This window comes from Oncorhynchus kisutch, linkage group LG11 (genome assembly GCF_002021735.2).
Source record: "Oncorhynchus kisutch isolate 150728-3 linkage group LG11, Okis_V2, whole genome shotgun sequence".
NCBI lineage: Eukaryota > Metazoa > Chordata > Actinopteri > Salmoniformes > Salmonidae > Oncorhynchus > Oncorhynchus kisutch.
The window spans coordinates 6,247,456-6,261,421 of record NC_034184.2 but is presented as its reverse complement, the minus strand read 5'-3'; the positions used below and the strand labels follow the sequence as shown (position 1 = coordinate 6,261,421).

Below are 13,966 nucleotides of genomic sequence, written 5' to 3'. Positions count from 1 at the left end.
CTAATAATATGCATACCTTATATTCTTGGCATGAGTAGCAGGAAGTTGAAAATAAGTGAAAATGCTGCCACATATACCTTAAGAAGTTAAGCAGAGAGCTCTTTACCATCACTAAGCTCCTATTATAAAGCTACAAATAATTATATAGGTACATCAAATGCATCTTGCAAACACAGAATTTTTCCGCCACAGGTGAGTTTCCCCCTACTCTATAAAGCGCTTTGAGTATCTCAGTTGGCAGAAAAGTGCTTTATAAATCGGATCAATTATTATAAATGATTATTTGTATATGATCACATATTATTATAATTTTTTTTTTAAATTTTACCTTTATTTAACCAGGCAAGTCAGTTAAGAACAAGTTCTTATTTTCAATGACTGCCTAGGAACAGTGGGTTAATTGCCTGTTCAGGGGCAGAACGACAGATTTGTACCTTGTCAGCTCGGGGGATTGAACTCGCAACCTTCCGGTTACTAGTCCAACGCTCTAACCACTAGGCTACGCTGCCGCCCCATATGTATTTCTATTATGTGTGTGAATACTTGGGAACAGATTTCCAACATGTAAATCACTTGGAGCTAATTTCCTGATGGTTTTAGTCTTTTATGGCCAACAATAAATAAAAAATAAATACATGTTTTGGTGATCAGGAAACATGTGCTGTGTGCTTTTCATCCAGTACAGTAATGTAGTGTACAGTGTTGTGCTGTGTACTTTTCATCCAGTACTGTAGTGTACATTGTGTATTGTGTGCTGTGTGTTTTCATACACTGTGCACTACACTACAGGACTATGTGCTGTGAGTGACTTTCCTCCTGGATCAAGATGTGAAGACCACCCAGTTTCTGAGTCATTCGATGCTTTGTTCCTGTTTTCTTATTCGTTAACAATGTTATTATATGCAGTGTTTTGATGAGGAATCTGCTGACCGGCACACCAGGCCACAGACCATTAGTCTTCCTCCGCTGTGGCTGTTCTGCTCAAGAAGTGCCATGGAACATTCCTTGTTAGTTAGAAGGCTTCATGGATGGCCTGCACAATGTACAGCAATGTGCTGTAGTTTACTAGGGTTGAGTTCAGTAAGGTACACCATACATTTTGCACTGACCTGATCTACCTGGCCTTATCTCTCTCAGAGATGCTTTTCAGACTCCTATTATATCTTAATGGATTCCTACCACCTGAGCATCAACAACAAAAAAACATGTATTCCGATTGACCGGTTTCAAAGCTTTTTGTCTAGTAAGCACAGCCAGAGGAGGAATGTTCCAGCTAGAGAGATGGGTGGTTGAACTGTCTAACTTTCACAGCAAGGAGAAGCTATAAAGGAGAGACACAACTTGTCCTTAACTTGTTTCTTAGGGCAGGATCGCAGATCTGGGCATGAACCAGTTCCTCAGTTCTTTAAAGTGAAGATACTATATAAGGGATCGTTGTATACCTTATGTTCAAATGGTGGAACAAGCTTCCCCCTACTAGCTCTGACTTTGCTGATAAATACTTTCAGGTCAAATGTACTTGATACGATTGTCATATGTGGTTGTCTCACTTTGCTATCTTAAGATAAATGCACTAACTTAGTCACTCTGGATAAGAGAATCTGCTAAATGACTCAAATGTAAATGTAATGTTCCAGAATTTACTGCAGCGGGCATGGAGGATTTGATTTCCTCTTTACAAATCTAGTCCCATCATTACCAGCAGGCCATGCCCAATAACACAGCCTTAACAGGCTTAACTGCTGCTATTAGCAAAATAACAAGTGACCTAATAACGTAATGTCTTATGTTTATTTTATTTATTAAACTAGGCATTAAGGTATGTGAAAATATTTGATGTAAAAATAACAGATTACAACAAAATGTGCTACTGCATGTCTGTAAATTGTGATGACATAAGACTGAACCATTTAATAGACTGCACCATTCATTTCATAGATGGTCATCTGTGGCTTCTGTTAATCACGGAAATGACAAGGTCAAATGCTTTTTTGTCAACAAACTTAGTCGGTTATAATGCCCCCTGCATGCAATTTACCATTTCTGTGGAACAATTAGCATCTGAGACAGATTATTCTCAGACCTTCCTAATTGTCATGCTGAAGACAAGCTGTCAGAGCTCAATGAGATTAATTACTCATGGTCTTTTTTCTCTGCGTGCCCCTACCCTGTCTGACAGATAATGTAATCGAATGCTGCCGTATGTTTTAGAGGCTTCATTAACATAACAGCTGCATTAGTGTTTAGTCACACTAATATCCAGTGTTTATGTGGGGACATATTTTGTTTTCATATGTTGTTGTGACAAGAATTACAATTACAATTACACATGGCATTTTATTTAGATTTTTATTTAAATGCATAATAATGTGACTAGGCTGTGTGAGTGGGTGCTCCTGCGGGAGAAGTGTATTTGACTGCAGGCTGTTATTACAGTTTGGGAAAGTCTTTGTAGTGTAGCTGACTGCAGACTGTTATTACAGTTTGGGAAAGTCTTTGTAGTGTAGCTGACTGCAGGCTGTTATTACAGTTTGGGAAAGTCTTTGTAGTGTAGCTGACTGCAGACTGTTATTACAGTTTGGGAAAGTCTTTGTAGTGTAGCTGACTGCAGACTGTTATTAGGGTTTGGGAAAGTCTTTGTAGTGTAGCTGACTGCAGACTGTTATTAGGGTTTGGGAAAGTCTTTGTAGTGTAGCTGACTGCAGACTGTTATTAGGGTTTGGGAAAGTCTTTGTTGTGTAGCTGACTGCAGACTGTTATTTCAGTTTTGGAAAGTCTTTGTAGTGTTGCTGACTGCAGACTCTTATTACAGTTTTGGAAAGTCTTTGTAGTGTTGCTGACTGCAGACTCTTATTACAGTTTGGGAAAGTCTTTGTAGTGTAGCTGACTGCAGACTGTTATTACAGTTTGGGAAAGTCTCAAATTATCTGTGAGCTCTGGAATGTGCAAAATAAACACAAAGGTACACTTGTGAAGAAACTGCAACCAGAAGGTGATAGAAGCTGTTTTCTACCCAGTAACTGGGAGGGAGGTTAGAACATGTTTATTTACTGTGCTGCAGTCCATTGTACTGTCTTCATTTCCTCTCCTGTGTCTCTGCTCTGGTCTGCAGGCAAGGTGAGATGGCAAGACTTTGACCAGGACCTATATGTTGGTGCTACGGTGGTGCGGCCAGGGCAGGATCCCTACGCCCGCAACAAGTTCAACCAGGTGGAGAGTGACAAGCTGAGGATGGACCGCGGAGTCCCTGACACCAGACACGACCAGTAAGTCTCCATTCCACCTCAGTCATGGGTGGAATTGAGTGGGGAACACATGAGTACAGAGTGAAAGAAGTTTAGCTCAATTCATGGTGATTTTACTGCAGTGAGTAGTCGAGTGATTGGCCCCGAACATCAGTGCACTTACCTATTAGTAATGTCTTATGGGGAAAGACTGGGACCTCATGCTGTCATCTGATTATCAGGAGGGCAACATTAATCAGAGACAAGTATACATTTTTATTTTTCCACCTCCGTAGCCTAACGACAGGGTTTCTTCTTCTGCTGGCACCTCAATATAACCTAACTAAGCCTCACAATAACGCTGGACAGAGTTTCTTCTGCTGGCGCCTCAATATAACCTAACTAAGCCTCACAGTGACACTGGACAGTCTAGCAGAGACCTTTGGCACAATCATCTGAAGCTACCAATTGGCTCACCCACTCACTGCCCAAAGATCAAAGTAAATGCAGGTCCTCTGGAAAAAAATACAGGCGAATAGATGGCTTATTGTGGGAGGTCATGATGGTAGATTGATAGCAAATTACCCTTCAATTTTCTTCCTTGTTGAAGCAGTTGATGTTGATCGATGGTGCCTGTTAGCAGTTCATGATGAATCCATGGTGTCTGTTAGCAGTTCATGCTGCAGTTGGTGCCTGTAGTTCGTTGAGGTCCAACAGTGTCCACCTTTATTTATGTCTGTGCTTTTGATGTTTGCTCAGGGTGGGCCACGGCTCAGTTTCCCAAAAGCATCTGAAGGCTAAGTTCATCGTTAGAACCTTCGTAGGAGCATCAGTAAATCTCTGAGCTGTTTCTCAAAACCATTGTTACCAAATATTTTGTATTTGTGTTTATAATGGAGCCCCATGTAGCTGCTGCTTTGGCAACAGCTATCTTCCTGGGATACAGCATAATTAAGGCAGTTTATACAATTTTAAAAACATGGGGTGGGGTATACATGAGTGTCCGAGCTGTGTGCCAGTAGTTTAGACAGACAGCTAGATGAATTCAACATGTCAATAACTCTCATAAATGAAAGAAGTGATGAAGTAAATCTCTCCTCCACTTTCAGCCAGGAGAGATTGACATGCAAATGATTCATATTAGCTCTCTGTGTACAGCCGTCCTGTTCTGAGCCAATTGCAATTTTCCTAAGTCCTTTTTTTGTGGCACCTGACCACACGACTGAACAGTAGTCAAGGTGCGACAAAACTAGGGCCTGTAGGACCTGCCTTGTTGATAGTGTTAAGAAGGCAGAGCATCGCTTTATTATAGACAGACTTGTCCCCATCCTAGCTACTACTGCATCAATATGTTTTGACCATGACAGTTTACAATCTAGGGTTCCTCCAAGCAGTTTAGTCGTCTCAACTTGCTCAATTTCCACATTATTTATTACAAGATTTATTTGAGGTTTAGGGTTTAGTGAGTGTTTGGTTCCAAATACAATGCTTTTAGTTTAAGAAATATTTAGGGCTAACTTATTCCTTTCCAACCACTCTGAAACTAATTGCAGCTCTTTGTTGAGTGCTGCAGTCATTTCAGTCGCTGTAGTAGCTGACGTGTATAGTGTTGAGTCATCCACATACATAGACACTCTGGCTTCACTCAGTGGCATGTCGTTAGTAAAAATTGAAAAAAGGGGCCTAAACAGATACCCTGGGGAATTCCTGATTCTAACTGATTCCATTAAAGAACGCCCTCTGTGTTCTATTAGACAAGTAACTCTATATGCACATTATAGCTGGGGGTGTAAAGCCATAACATATGTTTTTCCATCAATATTTTATCTCAGCCAATCATAAGTCATTTGTGTAAGTTCTGTGCTTGTTGAGTGTCCTTCCCTATAAGCATGCTGAAATTGTGTTATCAATTAGTTTACTGTGAAATAGTTTTTGACCAGATAAAATGCTATTTTTTGACCAGATAAAATGCTATTTTTTTCCCCCAGATGTTTACTAAGGGTTGGTAACAGGCTGGTTATTTGAGCCAGTAAAGGGGGCTTTACTGTTTTTGGGAAGCAGAATGACTTTAGCTTCCCTCCAGGCCTGAGGGCACACGCTCTGTCAGTGAGTGAGTGATGAACCTATAGACATATTACTTCAACAGTATTATTTCAGTGGTTCTGAATATAGACCGCCACACCGCCTCAGTTGGCATTTGTCTTTTCGGTAGATGTTATAACCATGTATTGCTACCACTGTATCATCAAAGGTATTATCGAAGTGAGTTTCAGAGATATTCAGAATGTTAATGTCGTCTGTTGCAAGCAAGTTATTGACTTCATGGACCTTGTTTCTAAAGCTACATATGTTAATATGGGCTATTTTTTTGCACTTTTCTGGGTTGCTTGATTGCTTTTAATGCTTTACTGGGAAGCTTGTCAGAGGTAGACTTACTCATGTTATTTACATTGAAACTGATAGTACAGGGTGAGCTATTCCTACTATTGCACACCACCTCAGTGCTAACAGTGTAACTTTGTTTATAGGCTCATGATTACTGCTTACAATAGCTGTAGGATAAACAGATGTATTCGGTGCAATTAAGGGTACATTATTTAAATTACTTACTTTGTTTTTGCCAATGCCCCTAAGATCATGTACATTTGATGCAGCATTATGACGACTCATTGTCACAATGGTAGGGATTGACTGAGCTGGCCTTGGATCATTTACCAGTCATTGTGTCAACGTCAGGTCGCAGTTGCAAATGAGAACTTGTTCTCAACTAGCCTACCTGGTTAAATAAAGGTGAAAAAAAACAAAACGTAGCCTTGAAATGCGTGGACAGAGTCCAGGAGCCAAGATGATTTGGATGGACTCCATCATTCCTGTAGAGTATCTTCTGTTTCCAGAAGGCGTCAAAGTTATCAATAAAAGTGACTCCAGCAGACCTACATTAATCTTTTAGACTGCTGGCATTAAACATCTGGCTGCCTAATCTTTCACACCGGCGGGCCAATGATGGTACTGGACATGACATTCTTGGCTGTTTTTTGGAGTCTTTTAATGCTAAAATCAGTCATTTAAAATCAATTTTCAAATGTTCCGAGCTAGCTCTCCTGATGTCGTTTGACCCCACATGGACTACGGCAGTGTCATCTCTCGGCATCTGTGGTAGAACAGTCGGAAGCAGCCTTATGTCCTGTACTGGTGCTCAGGGTTCTTGCCTTGGGGACCGAGATGTCTCTCACCATAGAGCTGCCTATGATGACAGGTGCTGACGTTGAATGGGCCGGTGGCCGGGAGCTCCGAGTATCTGAACTTGAGGTAGAAGCCGCCGGAGAGGGAGACAGAACCGAAGACGCAGGTACCTCTGGATCCGATCTTGATTGGGAAGCCACCAAGGATGAAGTGGAAATTGAGCAAGTTGAGGTGATTGAACTGCTTGGAGTGACCCTGGATTGTAAAACTGTCATGGCCAAACATATTGATACAACAGTAGCTAACATGGGGAGAGGTATGTCCATATTAAAGCACTGCTCTACCTTCTTAACAGCACTATCAACAAGGCATGTCCTACAGACCCTAGTGTTGTCGCACCTGGATTATTGTTCAGTCGAGTGGTCAGGTGCCACACAGAAAGGGACTTAGGAAAATTGAAGTTGGCTCAGAACAGGGCAGCGTGGCTGGCCCTTGGATGTACACAAATAGCTTACATTAATAATATGCATGTCAATCTCTCCTGGCTCAAAGTGGAGGAGAGACTGACTTCATCACTACTCGTATTTGTGAGAGGTATTGACATGTTGAATGCACCGAGCTGTCTGTTTTAACTACTGGCACACATCTCAGACACCAATACCCCACAAATACATGCCACCAAAGGTCTCTTCATAGTCCCAAAGTCCAGAACCGACTATGGGAGGTGCATAGTACTACATAGAACCATGACTACATGGAACTCTATTCCACATCAAGTAACTGATGCAAGCAGTAGAATCAAATTTCAAAAACATATTAAACTACACCTTATGGAATAGTGGGGACTGTGAAGCAACACAAACAGGCACAGACGCATGCATACACACACACGATAACATACGCACTATACACACATTCACATGGATTTTGTACTGTAGATATGTGTTAGTTGTGGAGTGGGGGCCTGAGGGCATGCAGTGTGTTGTGAATGTATTGTAATGTTTTTACATTTGTATAAACTGCCTTAATTTTGCTGGACCCCAGGAATAGTAGCTGCTGCCTAGGCAGGAACTAATGGGGATCCATAACAAATACAAATGAAAACAAGATAAATGCATTAAAATATAAATATATTTCAATCATATTTAAATAAATTTCATGTTCAATCAATTTGAGTTCTATTTTGCGAATTGTAGTCAAATTTTTGCTCAATCTATTTAATCTATTAAACTTTCTCTCTGTGTGGCGTTTTGGGAAACACGTTACGTCTTCAGCGGTTGTAGGAAAGATGCCTCATTAAAACACTCGTAAGTCTGACTTCCTTCGCTATCGGGAAACCAGGCCCTGGTCAGTAGATATTAGATACTCCAGGGAGAACCTTCAGATAACAGGAAGCCCACTCTGGAAGAGCTTCCTCCATTACCACATAATCATGTCACTCATCATCCAGTTAGACAATCACTCTGCCGTTTTATTTGCCTGTGGAAACCTCTGTGGCCTCGCTCTTATACCCTCAGATATCCAGAACGTTTGAATATCGGACAATGCAAAGCGAATAAGCATGAGATTTATCCCTGTGTATAATGGATTCTTTATCTCTTATGGAGGGTGTGGGTCCTTTTGTGAGGGAAATTGCTGTGACTAGGGCAGGTGCCCAGGGACTTCCCCAATAGTGCATATAATATTGAACTGGAAGTGCCCCTTTTGATCTCTGATGCCTATTCATCCCACATTTACATTTTAGTCATGTAGCAGACACACTTATCCAGGGCCACTTACAGTTAGTGCATTCTGTGTTTGAGGCCTGTTTGAGGCGTGTTACAAGAGGAAATATCGAAGACCGTGATACATGGAAGTAGATACAATTGACGAGGGACAGGGGGTGGAAGAGGGGGAGCACAGAGGCCAATGTGTTGGAACGCTAATGAGAGGGAGTGGTCGGTGGCTGTAACAAAGTAGCTTTCCCTCTGACATTCTGATCAATGTCTTCAGGGGGCCCAGGAGTCTCCCCTGCTCCTCTGCTTTATCTGTCACGTTGGCTCCCTCATGTCAGCCAAAGGAGCGCTGGTCAAAGGTACAATTGATTGTTCTCCGGGCTGGTCTGCCCTCCTGTGCTCCCGGGGACCTGGGCACGATCCCTGCCAAGATATCGGGACAGGAGGGCCAAATCCATATGGTTTGAGTAAGCCTATGAGTTGTTGTTTTGGCCCTAGTACCTAGTAGTCTAGTACTCCTTTTAAATGGGAACTGATCTGGTAGGCACTGGAGACATGGTTTTCTCTATAGAGCTGGTACAGTACATGTCGACTCGTGAGATTACACCTCGTGCTATTCTTCTGAGCATGGACCAAATACGACATTTGCCAGATGTAGCAGGCAGTGAAGCAATGTTGATTGAGGTACACCATTTTGATTTAGCTACAATATAACATGACATCTGATCAATATTCTCCACCATTAATGCTCATGGGTCATGTTGACAGCAGTGTTCTTCAGTGGCCACGAATTAATATATTGAGGTAAGAATTTCTGCCACTCTGTGAAAACACTTTCTCCCGCTGTCCCACCGGACTGATGTAAATATATTGGTGGGTGGGTACTGGTTAGTAAACAAAACTCCCTGGAAGTCAATCCACAGGTATGTCATTGCTGGCCGCAGTTAAAGCCTGATTATTCAAAAGCATCATTATGGTGTAAGTAAAATATATCTGTGTACTCACAGCTGTTGTCTCTACTTCCCATGCTGTACCTGCATATCTAAATGCAAATTGGCAATCGTTCATTTGACAGTAACAAATATGAAATGGCATTTTTTTTACCATCCAAAGTTTTTTTTTTAATTGTTTTTTTAAATCATAATTTTCCTGTTCGTCTCTCATTACATTTTCCTGTTCGTTTCATTACATTTTCCTGTTCGTTTCATTACATTTTCCTGTTCGTTTCATTACATTTTCCTGTTCGTTTCATTACATTTTCCTGTTCGTCTCATTACATTTTCCTGTTCGTCTCATGACATTTTCCTGTTCATCTCTCATTACATTTTTGCTGGTCTTTGACAAACATTCTTGTCTGCTGTTCTAGATGAATTAGTAGCTTGATTATGGTTGTTCCTTGAGCTGCAGGACAAATATATTCAAGTCTAAAAAGAAAAGTTATTGGTGCTGCTTACTGTCGTGTCTTTGGCATTATCACTTAAGACTTATTTGTAGTTTATCAAATCAATTCAATTTATCAAATCAATTAACTAATCAGGTAGATGTAATTAACTAGGAAGGCGGAGCACCAAGGAATATATTCAGATTACAAAGTTATAATTTTCCTAATATAAATTTCTGATATTTTAATATCTGATCAATTAGTCTTCTCATTAATTAATTATTCTTTACCTCACGTTAGTCTCATTCCAAACGTAGTAAATTGTTGGTTATCTGCACGAACCCAGTCTTCACTGAGTCATCCATACATCAATTGTCTTACATAATTTATTTACTTAATAAATAATCACAGAAATGCACAAACAGTAGATGTAGTTACAAGGAAATGATAGCGGATGTGCCCTAGTGGGCTAAACCGGCATCACGGCTTGGTGGACAAAATGGAAGTGGGGGTCGACTGAGATAAGACACTACAAAGTTGATAATTATAACAATTGAAATGTTAATCCTTTGCACATGAACGCTCACTCATTCGGGAATAATTGCAATCAATATATATATATTTACGCTCAGTGTCGTCCTGATATCTGTTGGAAAGTTTGTCTGCCCTCTCTCTCTGCCGTGGTTTGAATGGATAGTTCAGAGTAACATTCAGCAATGTCATTATAGAATAGATGTTTCGGCGGTTGTCGGTCTTCGCGTTCAATGATACCGAATTCCTAGCTGCAGACTAGTAATTAGTATCAAAGATTTGTTCTTATTCTGTCGGTTCGATAGCCTCAGAGTTAACCACGTGGTATGGTTAAGAATTCAGCAATGGGCTCAAACCTTAGCCCTCTTGTAATGGAGTTCAGCTTGGTCTCTACTCAAACCTTAGCCCTCTCGTAATTGAGAGAAGCATGGTCTGAAGATAAGATGGTGCTCGCTGTACCCAAAGAGGGAAACGTCATGACATTACGTTAGTAGTTGTTCCCAGAATGAACTTGACATATCCAACTGAAGGTACTTTTGGCATCACTAGGGAGAGCGCTGTAGTATGAGTTATTTCACCAGTGAGTTATGGTTTGGGAAGGCCTGTGGTGGTCTTAGCTAACACGGAGTTCACCATCTCTCATGATCGTCTGTGCCTGGAGTTTGACATTACTCAACTCAGTCTCCGCAAAGACGTTAATGACTCTTTAAAAAGCAACATATCCCTTTTGAAAACGGCCTATGTGGCATCCATATGAGGCATTGATATGAGTCCGAAACAGTTATTCTAGTGTGTAAATAGGGTTTGGAACATATATGCGTCACTACGGGTAAATTAAGGTTTTGATTTGACGATGTCCATTTGTCCACTGACATGGGGTGAACAGCTGCGGTGATTGCTCTCTATCCAATAGCATAGATAGTGAGACAGACCCGCTCAGCAGCTCTGACTTTGTTTACGTAAGACGACACGTCACGCAATTGTGAACTTTAGAAATAGTGCACCAGACACCTTAGTTAGATGTCAAACTAAAACATCCTCGGTGAAAACGTCAACTCCAGAAATATGTAATAATGTTATCTTTTATTCATTCTGGGGATTTTGAAGAAGGGAAATAGGCTTCCGCATCGACAGTGTGTCATGCCGGACAAACATCCTTAAACAAAGGCGGAATCGGTCAGGAAACACACTTCTAAGACTGAAATCTATTTTTTCTAATGAGCAACACAAAAACACGTACCAATCAGTGTGTTCAGTGACTCTTTAAAGTACCTAAAATATACTCTTGAGTTGTCATTCATGTGTCATACACTAAGCATTTAGCCACACCACTATAGGTTTCCCATGAGCGCCTGTGGTTTATGACTGGTGGGTATACAGGATGTTTGGTCAGGAAGGTCTGTGCCCCCCAACCCCACACCACCCCGTCTGTTTTCCGACCAGTCAAGTTCTTCCACACCGATCTTGACAAACAATTTCTGTATGGACCTCACTTTCTACACGGGGCATTGTCATGCTGAAACAGGAAAGGGCCTTCCCCAAAATGTTGCCACAAAGTTGGAAGCACAGAATCGTCTAGAATGTAATTGTATGCTGTAGCATTAAGATTTCCCTTTACTGGAACTAAGGGGCCTAACCCGAACCATGAAAAACAGCCCCAGACCATTATTCCCCCTCCACCAAACTTTACAGTTGGCACTGCATTGGGGCAGATAGCGTTTCTCCTGGTATCCGCCAAACCCAAATTTGTCCGTCGGACTGCCAGATGGTGAAGCATGATTCATCACTCCAGATAACGCTCCTCCAGAGTCCAATGGCGGTGAGCTTCACACCACTCCAGCCAATGCTTGGTATTTTGCATGTTGATCTTAGGCTTGTGTACGGCTGCTCGGCCAAGGAATCCATTCTATAAGCGCCCGACGAACAGTTCTTGTGCTGGCGCTGCTTCCAGATACAATTTGGAACTTGGTAGTGAGTGTTGCACCCGAGGACAGATGTTTTTTACACGCTACGTGTTTCAGCACTCGGCGGTCCCGTTCTGTGAGCTTTGTGGCCTACAACTTCGTGGCTGAGCCATTGTTGCTCCTAGACGTTGCCACTTCACAATAGCAGCACTAACAGTTGACCGGGGCAGCTCTTAGCAGGGCAGAAAACTGACTTGTTGGAAAGGTGGCATCTGATGACGGTGCCACGTTGAAAGTCACTGAGCTCTTCAGTAAGGCCATTCTACTATCAATGTTTGTCTATGGCGATTGCATGGCGGTGTGCTCGATTTTATACACCTGTGTGGCTGAAATAGTCATTTGAAGGGGTGTCCACATACTTTGTATTTTTGGTGTACTTTGTATCCTGCTTTTTCTCAAGTGTTTCCTTTATTTTGGCAGTTAACTGTATGTTGGTCATAGATGTCAAAGCATTTCAATCATCCTGCATAACTGGAAATGCTAATTGACAGCATTCTCTTTGTGGGTCTGTATTGTGGGGCGGCAGGGTAGCCTAGTGGTTAAAGCGTTGGACTAGTAACCGTTGGACTGTATCTCTTGCAAGTTCAAATCCCCAAGCTGACAAGGTACATATCTGTCGTTCTGCCCCTGAACAGGCAGTTAAGCCACTGTTCCTAGGCCGTCATTGATAATAAGAATTTGTTCTTAACTGACTTGCCTAGTTAAATAAAGGTAAAATAAATAAATTGTCTGAGTAATTGAAGTTAGATATGGCTACAGACATGTATTGTTTGGGATTGCTCTGCCAACTATAATGGAACATGGTGAATCAATTACGTCTCTTAAACTTGCTGTTGTTTAGTCTTGGCTAGCAGCGCTCTCCATCCTCCTCCTGCTCAGCTTCTTTCAAGCCCGTCATTTCCACTGTCCCTCGAGTGGATGAGCACAGGCCTCCTAACGATCCTTTTGATAAGTCGGCCCATACTTTGTCAGGAGTTGCAGTTCAGTAACTGACGCTTACTTCTGCCTGTGTTCAGTGCGCCTGCAGGAAAGTTCTCAAGGGAATGCAGGGTCACTTATGCTCCAATAAAGCAGTCACCAGGAACCAGGCTGTGGGTAAAGCTGTCACCAGGCTGGGGGTAAAGCAGTCACCAGGAACCAGGCTGGGAATAAAGCAGTCACGAGGAACCAGGCTGGGGGTAAAGCAGTCACCAGGAACCAGGCTGGGGGTAAAGCAGTCACCAGGAACCAGGCTGGGGGTAAAGCAGTCACCAGGAACCAGGCTGGGGGTAAAGCAGTCACCAGGAACCAGGCTGGGGGTAAAGCAGTCACCAGGAACCAGGCTGGGGGTAAAGCAGTCACCAGGAACCAGGCTGGGGGTAAAGCAGTCACCAGGAACCAGGCTGGGGGTAAAGCAGTCACCAGGAACCAGGCTGGGGGTAAAGCAGTCACCAGGAACCAGGCTGGGGGTAAAGCAGTCACCAGGAACCAGGCTGGGGGTAAAGCAGTCACCAGGAACCAGGCTGGGGGTAAAGCAGTCACCAGGAACCAGGCTGGGGGTAAAGCAGTCACCAGGAACCAGGCTGGGGGTAAAGCAGTCACCAGGAACCAGGCTGGGGGTAAAGCAGTCACCAGGAACCAGGCTGGGGAATAAGCAGTCACCAGGAACCAGGCTGGGGAATAAGCAGTCACCAGGAACCAGGCTGGGGAATAAGCAGTCACCAGGAACCAGGCTGGGGGTAAAGCAGTCACCAGGAACCAGGCTGGGGAATAAGCAGTCACCAGGAACCAGGCTGGGGAATAAGCAGTCACCAGGAACCAGGCTGGGGAATAAGCAGTCACCAGGAACCAGGCTGGGGAATAAGCAGTCACCAGGAACCAGGCTGGGGAATAAGCAGTCACCAGGAACCAGGCTGGGGAATAAGCAGTCACCAGGAACCAGGCTGGGGAATAAGCAGTCACCAGGAACCAGGCTGGGGAATAAGCAGT

The 13,966-nt window shown here is 42.8% G+C and overlaps 1 protein-coding gene across 2 annotated transcripts in view; it reads left to right on the top strand.

The window, feature by feature from the left end:
- The window catches only part of LOC109900091 (polypeptide N-acetylgalactosaminyltransferase 2), a 129,460-nt gene that overhangs the window by 82,280 nt on the left and 33,214 nt on the right, over positions 1-13,966 (top strand). For both annotated transcript variants that reach the window (XM_020495814.2, XM_020495815.2), the window contains one exon: positions 3,113-3,266. In XM_020495814.2, the coding sequence (XP_020351403.1) occupies positions 3,113-3,266 (154 nt within the window). The remainder of the gene's footprint in view (positions 1-3,112; positions 3,267-13,966) is intronic.